At 41.7% G+C, this 19044-nt stretch overlaps 2 protein-coding genes across 2 annotated transcripts in view; both read right to left on the bottom strand.

Moving 5' to 3' along the window:
* Positions 1–1118: 1118 nt before the first annotated feature.
* Positions 1119–13976, bottom strand: tmem229b (transmembrane protein 229B). The gene is made up of 2 exons (XM_020097851.2): positions 13724–13976; positions 1119–4320 (listed from the first exon to the last, which is right to left on the bottom strand). Exon 2 carries the CDS (start codon positions 4273–4275, stop codon positions 3715–3717), a length of 561 nt encoding a protein of 186 aa, XP_019953410.1. The 5' UTR covers positions 4276–4320; positions 13724–13976; the 3' UTR covers positions 1119–3714.
* A 2212-nt stretch (positions 13977–16188) lies between these two features.
* mta1 (metastasis associated 1) overlaps positions 16189–19044 on the bottom strand; it is a 38901-nt gene continuing 36045 nt past the window's right edge. Inside the window, exons 17-18 of the mRNA XM_069535834.1 lie at positions 17313–17461; positions 16189–16854 (exon numbers count right to left, since the gene is read on the bottom strand). Of these exons, the coding sequence (XP_069391935.1) occupies positions 17352–17461 (110 nt within the window). The 3' untranslated portion in view covers positions 16189–16854; positions 17313–17351. The remainder of the gene's footprint in view (positions 16855–17312; positions 17462–19044) is intronic.

Genomic DNA, 19044 nt, shown 5'->3' with positions numbered 1-19044 from the left:
TGATTTGGTCTCTTTTTAAAAGTCAATTAAGAAAAGTGAGGAAACATCCAAGCAAGTTCTATGTCCACAGCCCATGAGGTACTGAGGTATGTTTTTATATATCACTTAGTAAGTAGTACAGAGGACGAAGAGGCAGTCAGAGGAGCTCAATAATGTTTCTGGGAGACATGTACACTGTGTTTAACACTTGTATCACACTGTAGTTCACTGACACCAACACACTTCCTTTACCTACATGTTGTAGAATAAATGGTTTTATGAGTTGATTTAGTTCATGAGTATGGATGCTATTGAATGAGAGTCCTCAGAGGTTGAATCCTTTAGATTTGACACTCAATCACACACACACACAGTCACACACACACACAGTGTATATTTCCTTACACTTCAGTATTATTTATTTAGCCTATTTGTGACTGTATGTAATGTGCCTATAAACTCTGCCTCAGTCATTCTGTTAAAAAAGAGAATAGTTTGAATATCACAGCAGCATTGTCAAGTATAAAACTTGCAAATATATATATATATAAATATATATACACATCTGTAGATTTAGTTAGCTAGTTAGCTGTATTAGCTTGTCCCAACTAGCTAGTTCTGCTCTATTTATTAACTAGTTTCTGATGTTTTAAGTACTTACCGCTGTTTCCAGGGTGATGTCGTGCTCTCCAGAAACTCTTCTAACCACCTGGTTAAAAACATTTAGTCCACTTTATAGAAAACAAAGATGTTTTTAACTCTTTTTCCAAGTTGTGACTCTGTTTTCCAGGAAACCAACAGACAGCCATCTTTGTTTTGATTCATTAACAGAGGAGCATCCTGGGAAAAAGACACAAATCTAAAAAAATCTAAAGATTATTTATATTTTTCTTATTCTCGTTTTATTTTGTCAAACTAATTTTTAGGAAAGTATAAAGAGGCTACATTATATTACATTATATAACATAGAGTGTACAGCTTTATCTTTAATAATCAGATGTCTGTATGTATTTATTTATTTTTTATATGATTTAATCTATAGCTATAGTTCATATATCTTTTGGTTGTTTATATTTTTCTGCATTTCATTTAAAGACCATGTTGACACCAACATTTGGAGGTTTTAATGATTCGATCTATTTATCTATGCATGAGGGAAATGTTTTATCATCAGACAGAAATGAACACACAGATTGTTATGATCAAATAAATACATTTAATCCCAAATTCTGATAAATCATACATGAACATAATGTGAGTGATATACAGTACAGTCGTTTCACTAAGAACCTCTACATTCTTATTTAAAAATTAAAGAACCATTACAGTACATGGGGATAATACCTACTTGGGTAGAGTCAGAGTTTGGAGGATTAATTGAAAACTTTCAGACATGCAGCCTCACAGTAAAAATACCAGAGATTCAGTTCAGTTTTAGCATATACTCAACATGCACATACACATACAGACGTGTCTCCGTACGACACATAACACACACTCACTTAATACTCCTCCACTCACGTATTGCAGAGAACAAATACACTTCATTTTGCATGTTGTTGTGATTCGTCTCATCAAAGCAGTAGAATTGGATAAAGATATCTGCTGCATATCAGTTCTCATGAGTAGATTTTTGAAGAAGATAAAGATGAAACGCTTTAGCTGCTGTTGAGTTGTTGGGTCAGAAACCTCTATTGCTTTTAAGCCAGGTTGGTCATGAATGAAAAATAAATAGAAACGTGACAGGCACAGAAACAAACATTTTTCTTCATCCTAATGGTGATTCTCCATCTTCATATGTTTGTGTACATTCTCATTTCATCCAAAATTAAAGGTCTCCAGCTGCAGTATACGAATCGTCCACTGGGTGGCAGCACTTCATCTGAGGCAGAGGAGGGAAAAACTGCATAGCATTGCAGCCGCAGTGATGAAGGTCACACAACACATTTAAGTGTTGATCTATTTGTTGTCATCTGCTTGAAGCACCAAATATCTGACATGTAGGACATTAGTGCTGTTGAGATAATGTCCCTGGTTAAACAGTTGCTCTCATGGATTATATGCAACTTCACCTCTGCGGCCTTTCTCACACAAACAGAGTCAAAGTCCAGAAAAATACCACAAAGGTCAATATTCACTGAGGAAACCAAATCTATTGTCACTTCACATGCACGTATAGGAAAGAAATGAGCAGTTCATTTAAAGTTACTTGTTTTACCAGGCGATATGTAAAGGTTTCCTCATTAAATAATCACAGTTACTGTAGTTTGCTTCAAATACTTGAAAAACAAAAGTGGACAACCCAAAAAATTGTTCTAATGGACAAACCGATCCTTGTGAATGTCGAGTGTGGTCTTAAGATTGTATATTCAGGTCCAAATAAACAAATCTGCCAAATCACTCACACCCTCACACACAGCAGATCTCTGTCATTCAGCTGCAACTATTGCTGTCACACTTGAAGTGTAATAGGACATTCAGCAGAATAGGGAGAGTTTCCTCCCTACGATAAACAAAACAAACTTGTCTAACAGGTAAATTATCTGATTTCAAAGGAATGAGTGTGGACTTCCAGCGAAACAAAGCTTTCAAGACCCTGGCAGATCTGAGACAACATGAATATGGACGAATTAGACGCAGACAGTGAGTCAAGAAAAGGCTTTGAGAGGAATTAATCATCCAGAGGTTTGTTGATTAATGCCGATGGTCCTGACTCATAATTATTATATAATTATCACCATCAACAGAGAGGCGTCCCTGCTGTTATGACGAATGGACTGTGTTTTATTTGGTGCGCTTTAAGATGCAGAGAAGCTGCCGTGCATTGACCCGTTCATCTGGAGCAGTTTGGGGTTTTTCTCAAGGACATTTCGACACGTTACCAGGAGGAGCGTCGACCGTGATCACACGTCGACCAGCTCCACCTCCTCCCGTCGTCTCCAAACACACGCACATGCACACACACACACACACAGCAGACTCACCTCAGATACGTGCAGTGCGACTGCTGAATGTATTAAATGTATTATATTATATTGGAAGACAACTTTTTTTCATGCATTATTTTCCAGGCATTGTGGGTATTCACTAACTGCAGAAAACATTCATAAGCCGACACATTGCTTCAGGGCGGACTTCGTGTTCTTTAAGAGCTTCTTGCAGCTACTTTACTACAGTACTTTGAATAATACTAAAGAACAGTATGTACATTTTAAAAAGGTTGTGTTATTACTGCAGCTACTTTTCTTTCTGCTCTCAGATTGACTGATGTGCCCTTGAAACACAAGTAAATGTTGTTGTTCCTTTGTTCCGCCTCACGACGATAACACACATTTTTTGCAGCAGCTGCTAGTTTTTAATCCATGAGCTGTTCGGAGTCTATGGGACAGAAAAAAACAGAAAGTGTAGTCCTGGTCATTTAAGACCCTGATGTCCTTAAGGTCGACCCCATGTGGAGATGGGTGCGTTATGAGATGCAGCAAACACAGCAGCATGGCGTTATTGTGCCTCTGTTGACAGTAGTGAGTGATTTGGGCGTTTGAAGCCCCAGTTATAGGTTTTTTGTTTTTTGGCTTGTCTGATACACCTCTGCACAACAGCCCAGTCTATGGAGCTGTCTGTTTGTATTGTCCCAGTAGAGTTAGTGAGGAGGACTGCTTGTCAATGTGTCTGAGGAGGGCAGGAGAGGTGTAGCAGAGCGACTGAGCTGCTTTCAGACTGTGTCCTTCCCTCTGTTTAGTCCACTTTAAGGTAACCGTTAGCACTATCTCCCATCCCTCTGCTCCTCTCTATCCTCCTCCCAGCATCCGACCGGTGGATGGACCAGCCATCCTCGGCCCCATCGTGGAAGCGCAGTCGTAGTGTTTTGCGGATGACCAAGCGCTCCACGATGAAAGAGGCGCAGAACCATGGCACGGCGTACTCTGCCGTGATCAACCCCATGAAGTTGTAGCGGAACTCGGAGTAGTCCCAGGGGCAGGCGTTGAACTGGCTCAGCAGCAGCCCCGTGCCAAACTCCCACAGGTACGTCCATAAGGTGTAGATGATGCAGCGCAGCAGCACGGGGCAGCGGCCGCGCAGCTTCAGGTACATGCGCTCCACGATGAGGATGCAGGTGCCATAGATGAAGAGCGCCCACACGCTGGTCACGCCGGGGAATTTCCAGTTGCAGTTCACCACAAACTCCCAGGCGGCGGTGAACATGACCTCACAGAAGTAGCCGTGGATGGCGTAGAGGTACCAGCGTGACAGTGCTGTGAGGGGCACAGGAGCCTCCGGGGTTTCCATGGTCACCATCCTTCCTCCTCTCAACCTTTCTGACTGTGGTAATGAGATGCACGTCTGAGGTGAGGAAGAGAAAGACAGAAATTATACATATGGTCATAAATTATAGGATATATAAATAAGACAAAAAGAGTTACCAACTGAGATGTCGTTTTTTAACTTGGTCCAACAATTTTGGTTTTGCAGTTTAATAAATTCAAAAATGATTTCAATGTTTCAGATTCAGAAAAAATGACTCACTTGACTTATAAAGTCAGTAAACATTTTCCTGAAGAGTTTATTGTCTCAATCTCTAACTTCTTCAACACAGCATGATGTTCATTTAGTCAACGATTTTCCCACTTAGAGTCAAATAGGAAACAAAGCTGTGCATGCATTGGGACATGGATATCATGTGATTGACAGCTAGGACCATCCAATGGGTGCAGGTTGCAGGTGGAGGAGGGTGTGCAGTGTCCTCGAGGAGCTGTCAGGTTCAAAAAACCAAGATGGCGCCGAACAAAATGCCAAAATCTTCAAAATGACAATTCACCAAACAATGGGTGACTTTAGAGTGGACTGCCACAAACTGGTCAACATGTATCTAACAAATGTTTCGCCAAATCAACCAGGAATAAAATCATTATTTAGAAATGGTGCTGAGCCAAAGTTCAATTAAGGACAGGGTGATGAAACACTGACATCACAGAGATTCAACCAGACACTGCAGAGAACTTACAGCCTTCCCTCAGTCGCTGCTATTTACTGACTGGCTGAGGGGGTTTCTTATGTAAGGTATAGCTGTATCATCTGACTGCCTACATCATGTGCTCTTATTCCAAATCCTGCACATAGTCTTTGGTGTCAGGTGTGAGGAGGCCCACGCAGGCTTGGATCCTTCCTCTACTCCATTTATCACACAGCAGATCGGATAAAAAGCACTGAAGGCAAACAGCATCAAACTGAAGGGCTCAAAGAGCACAAAGCTGAGGAGGCCACTGAGTGTGTATCATCTACGAGTCAATGCCTCCAGAGGAAACAGCAGCCGTCGTACAGTGGATCATAACAGCTTTGTAAAATACAAGCTCAGAGTGAGGTTAGAAACACAAAAGCTCGTCTGAAGAACAAAAGCAGATTTTTTTTGTGGGTCTTTTTGTCTTCAAAGGTTGGCGGGGGCCCAGAGTGGGTCCATGGGGATTAGCACATTTCTCCCAAACAAGGAAAAAGGGTTTCATGTGAGGAACTGGGCCACAGCGAGGGACCAACTGACCTCTCTCAACCCTCACACCATCTTTTCACCGCCTGCCTGGGAAACGCTCCCGCTCTCCCTCTCATCTATCCAAACACGTCGGGGTCAAACAGTGTTTTCCAAAAGATCCTAGACATATTGTTTTACCCTTTTTAAACAGAACTAGACACTGAAAAATGTTTCACTGCAACATACCTTCTAAGATAAGTTCCCTAATATAATTAAACATAATAAACTGACTTTTCTCTGTGAACTTTGGTTTGAAAAACATGACATTTTGAAGGAATAGTGCCCCTGACTACTTTTAGTAGTTTTTAGTAGAGAATTGCTAATTCTCTCTTTTCGTCAAAACTGTTTTATATTTCCAGTGTCGTGGAGACTGCGGGGACATTTTTATCCCTCATGTGTGGTAGAGATTAAACAGACCAGATGTACTGTGTTGATCTGTGACCCTTCAAGGTGATTGTTTCAGTTTAATAAAATTAGACAGAGGCAGGACAGATGTTTACCCCTGTCTACTGTCTTTATGCTAAGCTAAGCTAATGGGCTGCTCGTTCTAGCCTTGTTCGAACATTAAACTCTTACATAAATTACCTTTAACCTATGAGTTCAATAATCATTGTTCTGTATTGAAGCACTGATCTGAGATTTCTCTTTCACTTTCTCCTCTCATCTCAGGATCACATGCCTTTAATCCCCCCCCACCCCCCCGCTGTACTTCCTCTCCCTCTTTCACAATTCACTTCCCCCCCTTCTCTCTTTCCATTCGTCTCTTTCTCTGCCGCCTGCACAGGCACCATTTGTTCAGCGCTCACATGCCCACTAAGCCGCTAATGATAAAAAAAAAAACCAATTTGGAATGCGACGTTTGGCTGAGTAACACCGAACCTCCTGCCAAACATGTATATATACACGTTAAAGGGGGGAGAGGAGATCTGAGGAGATGCTGGTGAGGTATCGGGACTCATCACTCCTCATTTCATTAAATCTTAATGTGTTTCTGTCTGGCTGATGGTTCTGTCTTCGCTGATACACATGTGCGGTGATGAGCTACCTCAGGAGAGGTTAAACCAGGTTCACATGAAATTCTAGAGGCTTTAAATAGTGAGAAGTCATTTCTCACTGCATGTGCTGACAAAGTGTGGGAGATTTCTCCACCGCCCACATGCCTGTATTGTTCTAGATGAGTAATTTCTGTTTGAACAAATGTTTTATATTCATAAATCATCGTCATCGTCTACCATGGGCCCTGCTCGCACCTGGTATTAATATCCGTTGAGATCTGACTACAAGTGGACAGCTCTGAGTTCATGTGTTCACACCTGCTGCTAAAATGTGTCTCCTGTGGCCACTTGAGATTAGATCTCACTTCCTTGCTCCATCTTCAAATAAACACGTACGTCACTTCTGTCCGTACAAACCAAATTATGTAATTATTAGCTGGTCTGAGAACAGCGAGGCCGGATGTCAACCGTAAATAAGTTGGACGATATGACGGCTGGTTCCTCAAAAGAGATGCCAAACCGTCTCGACTGCCACCTGGTGGCTGGCTGCTGCATAGGTCATAGACCCAACCTCCTCCATGTTAACAAAGGGGACGGTGACCAAATTTAAATGTTAAAGTAAAAAATCAAAAGATTGGTTTCTGCCATTTTAGGTAGCTTTTATTACACTGATGTTTGTTCAAGTGTTTATGTTTCTAAATAGTTTGGTTTTAATTAGTTATTTGATGCTATAAAACAGCTGAGACTGACTCACGATTGGCCGAGAGTGTGTATTGGCGGGGACTGGCTACCGCACAGATCCTGGCTCGCATGCTCAAGATGGCGTTTGTGAGCCAGAGCTGAGACCCTGAGATGACATAAGTCAAAGGTCCCAGGCAGGACTTAGACTGCCACTGTGCTGTTTCCATTGTCTGTGTCTCATGTCCAATTCATAATTCTGCATCGAAGCTACGCAGCAGGTGCACACGTAGCCTATGCACAGGGAAGAGTAGTTGTGCGTAGATGAATGTGGAGCTTAAATTACAACGCTAGTGGTCCTAGAGTCGCTGGTGTTGAGTTTCTTCTGGTTTCTGGTCCTGGTCTCTGTTTACTTCAGAACAACAGTGAGTGTTATCGTGTTGGAAGAGTAATCTTTTTCTTAAAGAACTGCAACGAAGAAAAGAAACGTCATCCGTGTTCGTTCCTTCAACTCAAAAATGGCTGTGAGTTTGCTCGATATGTCATTCTACAAAGCAGACCAGTCACAGTTCAGGCGGTCTGCAACAGCGTAGGGTGCACGTCTACGTAAACACTACAGCGCAGCTTCGATGCAGAAGCATGAATTGGCTTTTAAAACCCCTGGACACCCCCACATGCCCTGTCTGTGCAGCATATCTATTGACTTGTTGCCTCAGCATGACACAGTTCGCACACAGGGCGTTGTTGTTGTTGTTGTTGACAGATATCGCCCCCCCGACCCGACACCCCAGCGCCTCTTTCGTCGGCCCAATGTATTGATCTGCGAGGCCTCTGCCAGCCTCTCGCTGTGGCAACCCGCTGCGCCATCACCCTCTATTCAACCCTGCTATGGGACATCACAGTGTGAGGGTGAACAGAAGGGCAGATGTGATAAGAGCTGTCTGCTTTTAAACCTCATCATGACCAATGGGAGAATTGACGCCAGGGGTTTGTCTGAGGACATGTGAGGGAAGACACCGGCTCAGTGTGTGTGTTTTATAAAGAACACAACATAAGAGAAAGAGGATAATAGAGAAAGGGAGTGTGCGAGAACCAACCTTTAAACAAGGCGGACAGGTCCGTCAATAAGACACTCCCATGTCAGCAGGTAAACAAAGACAAGCACGAGGAAACCACAGCAACGAGACTCGGCCAAGGTCGAATTCAAATGATAGAAAAACAAAGACTTCACTGTGCCGTCATCAAGCCGACAGCTGTGAACTCTGACAACCACATCTGATCAGAAACACAACACGCCGCTGACCTCGCGTCACTATATAATCCGTCCTCATGTAACGCCGCCGCCGCTCTCGGGCTTTGGCTGTGGCACTGATCCCAGGCCTATGCAGACTTTTGGAAGGTCACTCTGGGAGGCTGCGGTGCAGCATATAGAAGTCAGCAGTATCCAATGCAGTTAAGTGCCTGTGACCAAGGTGACCTAACCCCTGCTTCATCACCATGGGTGAAAACAGCAGCTGTGAGGAACGTGACCTTGCAGTCGTACCTATTGTCACGAAAACACAGGAGATTTAAGGCTAGTGAGCAAAACTGCTGAGTATCAGACATGATTAAGCATTTTTGAGGTTTATAAATATGAGTATGTGCAGCTTTTCTTTCTTCTCAGACACCATGAACTGAATATCTTTGTGTTTGAGCTGTTAATGGCAAAAACAAAACAAAGAATATGAAGATGTATGAATTATTTGAGATATAATATCAATAGTTCAAATAATACCGTGCATTTTCAGATGCAATGGTGAGTCAATGAACCATTAATCAAAGATTTAGATCATTCTGTTTGTATGTTTGTCAGCGACTTCACTAAAACCACAGGACAGATTACCACGAAATTTGGTGGAAGGATGTGATATAGTTCAGGGAAGAACCCATTACATTTTGCTGTGGATCCGAATCGAGGTGGATCCAGGAATTATTTTCACTTCAGTTAACATTGCATTTCTTCATTTTTTGGTCACTTACGACATCAAATTGAATATCATTAAGTTTGTAGAAGTTAGTCAAACAAAACAAGCAAACTGAAGACATCACTGTGGTCATCACAGACGGTTAAGAAAATAACTGGCGAATTGATCGTTGGAGCAATAATTGTGAATTGCAACTAGGAGCGTGTCAAGGGACTTTGGGTCCCCAGTTGCAAAATTGTCATTGTCTTGGACTAATGTAATCAGCTGTCCTCTGGGGCCTCCTCCCAGCTCAGGGGCCCCAGGGGATTTCTTGGCGTACCCTGTTGTAACGCCCCTGGTCACCACAAGTGAGCCAGTGATGGAGAGAGTGATGAGAGGTGTGTGTCAGGAGAGGGGGGTTTGTGGGTCGGAGTATAATAGAGGATGAGGGCCGGGGGTGTCAGAGAAACTCCAGAGGAAGCACAAAATAAACTGAGCCCAATCAATAGAAGAGGCCGATCAATGACTCCTGAAACAGCAAACTGACTCTCACTCTGAGCAGCGTCACATGTCCTGGTCCACACGGAGCAAGTCTGAGGCAGACAGGGGTTTTAACGATCTGTAAGGCTGCAGGGTCAGCTGGAAACAAAGTGAAGTATAACATGTCCGGCTGAAAAGTGTTGTTTTTTCCTTTTAGGAAACATTTTTCAAAGACATTCTCAGATTCCTGCTTCTCAGACGAAGTAAACCGAACGTCTTTGAGTTGTTGGTGCTTTTATCTTTCATTGATTTGAAATGTATTAGCATTAGCATCACTGTGGCGCGTGGAATTATCTGTGTTAAGAGTCTTGGAAGAAGAGCAAAACTCAGGACAGGACAGGAGCTTCAGGACTGGGCTATAAAGAAGCTGCAACTTTCAGCGATGATCTAAAAAACGAAATATTTTTGTGCCAGATGGTTTCACATGGATTTCCAGGCGCTCCTCTCGATATAAGGTTTAAGGAAAACGTTCCTGCACAGAGCTTTGGTAGCTACGAGAATGATTTGCAGCAAAAATATTTATTTTCTAAATAAATAAAGGATATAAGAACATTTCATTTCCATAACAGCATTCTGAGCTTGTGCTGGGTTACAAACCAGCAACCTTCCCTCCCGCCCTAAATCCTGAGATTCCCACAGACGTATTAAGTATCTGAGCATCACAAACAAGTTTGGTCTCTGATGGAATGATACAGACGCCATGAGGGCTGAGACCAAAAGGCCAGACGCAGCACAGCCGATAGAGGCTCATATAACTTTACAGTAAGCATTCTCTCGATATGCACAAGGTGAAAGCCTGAGGAACATCGACTGAGTGGAGGGGGAGGAGGAGGAGGGAGGAGGAGGAGGGAGGAGAGATCTCTGAACGGCTCAGATCTCACAGATTCAACTCGCTGCCTGTGTGGAAATAAAACCTGAGGTTCATAACTCGTTGTCTCGGAGAAAGTAAAGAAGATGCACGTCGTGTATATGAACTAAAAAAGTCCTTTTTTTTTGTAACATAACACAAAATACTGGATCAACATCAGGATAATAAATGAAACACATCAAACATCAGCCAGACAAACACATGCATTAAACATTAAACGTTTCAGCAAAATATTTCATTAATTAATATCAATATTCTGATCATTTAAAAAAAGTACCTCCTAAAATAAAACTATAAAACAAAGACATATTTTACAAGTGCTATATAAATAAAGGTTATTATCATTATTCTTATCATTCTCCAATTGTTTAAGTTTGTGTCACAGTCAAGTCAAACGTTCTTGGTTTGTGATAAGGTTCTTTTTTGTAAATATCACAGTATTTAAGTTGTGCTGCACTGCGATAAAAGTACATTTTTATATTTAATATGACATCACAATACTCTGCCTAAAACTTGTCAAAAGTTGGTCAATCAGTTTTTTGATTTATCAGTTTCACACAGTAAAGAACACAAAGGAGAAACTGTATTGATATTGAATTAGTAGTCGATATTTGATATTCTTCCAATATCCTGATGATTGGTTCTGAGATGAAGAGTGTAAATGACTTTCTAGTTATGTTGGGATTCAAACATTGGATAAAAACAACCTTCACATTACACGTAGTGACGTTACAGTACAGAGTTGAGTCTGATGAGTCGTGATGGCTCCGGGGTTAAACTTGATTAACTCTGACTTTGAATCTCATCTTAAGAGTTATCTGAGTTTCAGGAGTGGAGGAGGGGTCTCCTGATCACCTTCGTTCACACAATAAACATCTCTGAAATCACCGTTACACACACTGACCTTTACGGTTCTAACTTCTCTGAAAGAATCAACCCTTTTCTCACTCTCACCCCTTCTCTTCTCCCCCCTCCTCACACTCGTTCCAGCTCTTGAGCTCTCTGCAGTTTAATGAGAGACCCTACATGGGAGCTAAGCCCTCTGTCCTGAATAGCATGTGGGTCATGGATTAGAAATCTTGGAGCAGCTACACAGGAAAAGCAGGAGATTTAGTGGCCGTCGCTATGCCGAGAAGAGAGAAATGCCTCTAATGGAGGGATGCATGTTAATCTGTGCAGAGAAAGATGCTTTATGATCAATCGCTGACAATTTATAATTGAAGCTGGCTGCTGTGGAAAAAGTTTTAGGTCCGAAAAAAAACAAACTAAAGAAGGTTTGAAGCTTACTTTCAATAAATATTTCTGTTGGAGTGTTGGACCAGAGTAAAATGAGCTTATATGGCTTTGTTCTTAAAAGTCAGGTGCTTAAAAACTAACTTATACAAACATGGACTGATCCTGGACACAAACTCGCCACAGACCCTTAATCCCACATGTGTAGATAGTGAACGCACTACATGTGTCCGAGGGCAACACACACACACACAGCGTGTATCCAATAGTCTTCACCTATAATGTATTTGTGCGTTACAACATAACTTGATTTAATCAGCTGATTTACAAAACAATTTCTTAATCATGCATCACTTTCAAAATCACAGTCACTGGAATATTTTAGAAATGAAAAAGAGAATCCGTAACACATTTAAAAAACTCTGTTCACACCTGGTGTCGGTGGACAAGCTCTAAGATTCACACCTGAATGTGTCTCCTGTGTCCACATGTGATCCGATCGATCAGGACGGATGTTTGTAGCAGGTCTGAACGAGCTCTTTGTTGATCAGTGTAAAGAAAAATCCATGTTAGGTGAGAGCGTAACTTCTGATTAATCATTGTTGGGGGTTGAGGTCAAATGTCAAATACTCTGGATGATTCCTAGAGTAGCCAAAGTAGCGACAATAAAATTTTGAAAGAAGTTATTCTGTCTTCCTGCTTCAAATCAAATTGAATCGAGAACACTAACCACTTTATCAACGGCCAATATTTTTCATTCAGTGTGACAGTGTGACACCTCGGCCATAAATTTACGCCGCAGGACTGAGGACAACCACTTCAGAGGAGGGTGAATGATTTGTATAGACACTGTGTTGTGTGTCCAGAGCTGAAAGAAGCATCAAGGGAACATCACGAACGAGAGTAGAACCAGTCCCAACACAATAAACTCTTTATTATAATCTGGATTATTGTCGCCCACATTCTGGACCACGTGTCCTCGTGGTCTGAGCGTTGTTCTAACCTGTGTGTGTGTGTCCTTGCTGCATGTGAAGGCTGCAGCGTGGATTATAAATAGGCCCAAAAAATGTCAATACAGTGTGTCAGTGTAAATCTGAGGGGGGGAATATAGGCTAACAGGCAGCAGCAGGGATAATCTCACCCCAGATCAAAGTGAACTCCAGCCCTTATATGGAATAAATCAATGAGGGATTTTGGAAACACCCCCCACCCCCAGTCCCTGTTTAGCCCTGTTTCCCTGCACAATGCATGAATGCATGAATGGATGAATGGATGTGACCCTGCAGAACAGATGCAGTGATGAATCAGCTCTGTGGGACGTTTTTACTGGGGGTAATTACACTGGAAGTCTAAAGTCATCTTGTTCTGTCCCCTGGAAACGTCAGGCCGGTCAGTGCCCTGCAGGCCCCGGCTGCAGCATCACGCCTGAGCGGTGCGGTACCCCCCCCCCCCGTAAATTATAATCAACACCCTCCAACATTCATGTTAAATGCGGGATACATGAAAACACTTTTACTTTTAAAAACCTCATGAAGCATCACTGAAACCCACAAGTCTCTATTAGATTCACAGGCGCCTGACTGGGGGCTTACATCGCAAGTTATCAATATTTTAACAAGTGGAATTGGACAAATACGCATAAAAACCGCGCCGAATTACAAACACGACGTCCGGAATTTAAATAAAATCATCAGTTCTTTTTTTGCATGAGTTAAAATTGATTAGTTTTACGACAGATTTAAAAATAAACGCTTTTGCAGTTGCCAGTCTGCAGGCAAACGCTCGTTAAGGAAAGCAAAACGCGTACTCCCATTAAACGCTGCGTGAATTTAAAATAAAAACAAAACATGCAGCATGAAGTTACAGAGAACATGTAGTTGTATGTTGTTATGAACATGCCACTGACATGCAGGACACATGTCGCGGTGCAGACATGAATCATCCACAGTGCAGGTTGTTTCTGTACCTTCAGTCCGGAGGCTCTGCGGTGTCTCCCTCAGCTCACAGGCCGGACGATCGGGTCTTGTCCCGTGGAGAGGCTGCTCTGGATGAGCCGGTGGTGGTGGTGCAGTCAGCGGCCGGCGTGTGTGTGTGATGGTCCCCGGCTTCACCTCCTCCTCCTCCGGTCCTGTGAGTGTGAGCTGCCGGATGGAGAGTGACCATGTTACTGCAGCAGCAGCAGCTCAGACTCCTGTTAACTGTTTGTTCACCACAGATCAGAGTCCTGCAGGGGGGGGGGGGGGGTGTCCTCAGAGACCATGGTCCTACAGGGGGAGGGGGGGTCTCCTCAGAGATCAGTGTCCTGCAGGGGGGGTCTCCTCAGAGACTAGGGTCCTTTAGGGGGAGGGGGGGGTCCTCAGAGACCATGGTCCTACAGGGGGGGGTCCTCAGAGACAATGGTCCTTCAGGGGGAGGGGGGGTCTCCTCAGAGATCAGTGTCCTGCAGGGGGAGGGGGGGGTGTCTTCAGGGACTAGGGTTCTGCAGGGGGGAGGGGGGGTCTCCTTAGAGATCAGTATCCTGCAGGAGGCTGGGGGGGGGGGGGGGGGTCTTCTACTAACAACAACAAAAATAATAATATGTAATATATAATGGGTGGATGAATGGTTGGATGATGGATGAATGAATGGATGATTGGATAGTTGGATGAATGAATGCGTGGATGAATGGTTGGATGATGGAAGGATGGATGAATTGATGATTGAAAAGTTGGATGAATGGGATGATGAATGGATGAATGGATGGATAGGAAGAGAGATGATAGATGGCTGAATGGATGGACGATGGTTGGATGATGGATGGATGTATTTATTAACTCTTGGAGACAGACCTCAGTGCTGCCCTCTACAGGTTGTTGATCCTCATCGTTCAGGTTTTATATTTAAACCTGAGATGAAACACAGAAAACAAACATGTCGTCCTGAACTCGTCCAAACGTCCGCTGCTCCTCGTTGTTCTCTCTCTCTCTCTCGTCTGCGGTGACCTTGGTTATTCTGAGTTTCCAGTCTGATGAATACTTCAGGAGTTTGAGGTGTGAACCTTCACACGTATCCAGTGACACTCAGACGACACCTGCACCAATGATAATGTGTCTTTGAGAAAGTTTACTTAGTTAATGTCCTGCACTTCAAAGAGCTTCGGCAGAGACGTGTCATCAACTATCACAGGTGCTTTGATTTTTAAAGTTTTAATTGTATTTATAGATTCATGAATTTATTTTGCATTAGATTTAAAATGCTCATTTCAAACTACTTTGTTTTCAAAGGTGTCACATGAAAATGAAGTATTTTGAAATTTTTAACCTTTAGGAGTCAAAAGAAGTAAAAGTAACCATCATATAATTAAATAATCATAAGAACGCAAATCATTCATTCATTCATAACTCGAGAATATAACATGAAATAAATAGATTGAGATGAAACCTAATGGTTTAAAACAGCAACTTTCCTCATGACACATGTTTTTGAAGGTAATGTCTGAATGTCTGATGTGAAATCATTTAGTTCTACTGAGATCTGAATAAACTCCTGAGACAAAGATTGTTCATCCATAGATGATGTTTGATAACTGTTAGAGACAGGAAACCAAAATAGCCTTGAAGATATAAAGTATACATGTGAATATTTCCAGTTTTTTTTGAAGGATGAGTTCTTCAAAAATATGATTCATATATGAATAGATTAAAGTGATGAAGACCTATTAGTTCACTTTATGAACTTGATTGATTGACTACTGGACTTTATAATTTGTGTATAATTTGTTCAAGACCAAAACTTTTTCATCCTCTGCTTTTATTAATTTGCTAAAATTAATGTTAGATGCACTAATCAACTAATTCTAATGCACTAATTGGAAGTCGCTTTGGATAAAATGATATGTAATGTAATGAATTTGTGCTGAGGTGTGTTTTATCTTCATTTATATTATTATATTATATATTATATTATATCTGCTGTTTCCAAGGTCGAGAACTCAACATCTAAATGTATAAAGATGATAAATCAGAGATCACGGTCAGAAGCAGATGTGTTGCTGGTATATTGTTATATGTTCTCTGAAAAACTGACGGATTCACTGTGACGAGTGTTTCACTGTAGTATGAACACACTGGTTAAACTGTGAAGACGACTGCTCTCACCATAACAAAGAAAGTGAAACAAAACATCCTGGAAGCGCCTATTTGTTCAGATCCACTCCAGAATTTAATGGATTCTTCCTCGGGCCGTGTCCCACGACCCTCTCGCAAAAATGGAAATCTGTTCAGTAGTTTTTCTGTGATGCTGCCGACTAACACACAAACGCTGATGAAAACGTGCGCTCTTTGGCGAAAGGTAATAAAAATCTGTCATTTTTCATAAACCCTGTTTTCACTCCTGGTGTGTGAGCCTGAAAAAAGAAATCCCACCTCAGAGCACAGACTTCAGAAGAAGAGGGAAAATCAATTGTCTTTTTTAATTACATTATTGAAGCATAGATGCATTACTTGTGAAAAAGGTAGAAAAAACAGCAAGTCTTTCTCAATAAGTTAAACCTCTCTGGCCGAAGATCAGGGCCGGCTCACAAAACCTAAGATTTCCCGTAAAGCGAATTCGAATTCATCGAAACCAAAAGACGAGGAGTTAACGTGTGTCACTGAAATCAAAGTGCGTCTCCTCGTTGAATTGAAATTGTTAAAGAAAAAAGAAGAAAACAAGAAAACAGACATAGAGAAGATGCAAGTGGCTTATGTTACAGTCCTTCCACCCGTTTCCACAGGGGTTAGCAAGCATTTTTTATGAAACTTTAAAAGTTCCTTCGTTTGATCGACAAACAATAAGCTGAGTTATAGTTGGTAAAAAAAAAAACTTATAATAACAATAACAATAATTACAATGACAGTAATAACAAGAAATGTGAGTAATAAACACAGTCCTGTACAGTCAGTCCTCTGATTGACCACAGCCACACTGATCGATTATCGATGGATCGCTCGTCAGGCGCCTCACAGACTCGTACTGGCTGAAGAAATGTGGCCCATGTTGTCGTCTCCTCTCAGCTTCGTCTTCACTCAGCTGCCCTCGACTTCAGTGGAAAACACGTTCCATCTCACCCCCCCCCCTCTGTTGAGACAGAGACGCAGAGGAAACGATTAACAGAAGTTCTCTGGACGTCAAACACATTCTATCGATTACACAATAACACTAACCTGCAATGACAAGATTTAACGTGTTTTAATGTGACACAGGTGACACAACTACAATCATATAAAAACCTACATAGTCAAAAAAATAAAGAAGTTAAATTAGTAATAAAATATACAGTTCTAGAGGAAAATATGCATTTACAAAATAAATATAAAAATAACAAAGTGAGGAGTAAAGGCTGAATACTGCAAACTGCAAAGTAAATAATAATCAATCAATGATAAAACTACAAGTCTTGTTGAAGTTGTGATGATGAGAAGGTGAAAATAACCCTAACACTGAATTAAACAGCTGCAGAACAACTAAACCTGACAGAATACTTTTCCTCACACAGCCCAGCACTTCCATATTACCAACATGTTTACTGTCATTACCTGACTGAGGTTTGCAGTAGAGGTTGTTCCTCTGAGCGTTCAGTCCAGTTCGTGTATCTCGTCCTGCAGCGAGGCCGAAGATCGCCCCACCTCGCTCATCCGCTTGGCCATGATGTCCCACTGAGGAGCCAGGACTTTAGATTTAGAGCCTGAAGAGGAGGAAGAGGAGTGAAACACACATCTTCAGTCGAAACACAGTCCACTGCTGCCGCCACATATTGTTTATCAATCTTCTGCCCCCTAGCGGCTCCTTTAAATACTTTCTGTTTGGATCTGATTTCATTTACTTTCACTGTCACTTTAATTTATTTGAAAGTGTATTTGGCTGAACTCTCATCAGGTCACTTCTTTCTACAGGTTTCTGAGCAAATGTAACTTTACAGCACTTTAAGAAATCAATGTCAAACAATCACTTTTTAATGAACCATCATGTGATTAACAGACATAAGTAAACATTTATTAAAAAGATATAAAAATGTATTTATGATTCCCCCTCACTGAACACTGACACAGTTTATAGTTTCCTCAACCAACAGCAGATTGTGTTTGTCAAACACCAGTTAACTATAAAACTATAAAACGTTCTGCTTCATCAATTTGACAAATTGCAAATAAGATTCTGAAGCTCGACCGATATGGACGTTTGGCGGCCTATGCAGTCACTGATAGAAGGCAGCAACAAACGTTCTGATAACGATATCTTGGCCAGAATATCATACTCAAAATTAAAGATTAATATCTGCCAGCTGATAAATCGGTACGGCTCTAATGGATTAGCTAAAAGCAGACATGGATCCAAACCAAGAGAAAGATGATAATTAAATGATAGAAAAACCGTGATTGAATGAGCAGCAGCGAGTTAGAACACAATTCACCTGCACGAGAGGTTAAATAAACAACACGCAACTTTTTCAAGCAGTAAAGCCAGAAAATCTCCAAACAACTCAAACATCAAAAAGAATCCAAGAACTTGATGAGTGAACACTTGAAGAATAATAAAAGATAAAAACGTCTGTCAAAACCTTTTCACCTCCACTCAGATCTACGAATAATGACACGTTTGTGTTGGAATAAAAATATAAAAATCCCTAATTCTCATTTCAAATCTCAAATCTCCTGCTGGTGTGTTGTTCCAGCCTCGGCCTGAGGTGGACTCACAGACCAGTGGAGACGCTCTCCCTCAGGATATACTTACTGAGCCCTCCTCCTCCTTCTCTTCCTCCTCTCTGCAGTTACCATGACAACATAGACTGTAGCCTCCAGCTAAAGCAGCAAGGCCGATCCGATCCCCCTCTCGCTCTCTCTCTCTCTCTGGCATACTCTCCCTCTCTTGATCTCTCAGTCTGTCTCTTCCCCTCTCTCGTTTCACAGGGGAGAGGGAAAGTGGGACGTAACCCAAAAAAAAAAAAAAAAATCCGAGAACCACACAAACTCTTAACCCTTCGGCTGTGGATCTCATACGAGCTCAGACGAGCCTGAACACTCGGATATTTTAATAGCAGCGTGTGCAGCGGAGACATTAGAGCTCTCATGTTTAATGCAACATAATTTAGTTTGTGTTAATACAGTTCAAATAACTTCAATTAGGCTGAAATTAGTTAAACAACGTTGAAATACATTAAAATCAGTTTTAAAGCTAATGATTTATTACATTTCAGAATGTTCCTCCGTAGAGCACACACCTCTTATCGTTTCATTTTACTAGATCTGGATCTTTATTTAGATCCACACG

This window comes from Paralichthys olivaceus, chromosome 12, assembly GCF_024713975.1.
Source record: "Paralichthys olivaceus isolate ysfri-2021 chromosome 12, ASM2471397v2, whole genome shotgun sequence".
NCBI classification, from domain to species: domain Eukaryota; kingdom Metazoa; phylum Chordata; class Actinopteri; order Pleuronectiformes; family Paralichthyidae; genus Paralichthys; species Paralichthys olivaceus.
Note: the sequence above shows the minus strand (reverse complement) of the source record. Positions and strands in the feature narration are given on the sequence as shown.

Coding starts and splice junctions, on each gene's coding strand:
- tmem229b (XM_020097851.2), bottom strand. CDS start 4,275: ATGGTGACCATGGAAACCCCGGAGGCTCCTGTGCCCCTCACAGCACTG.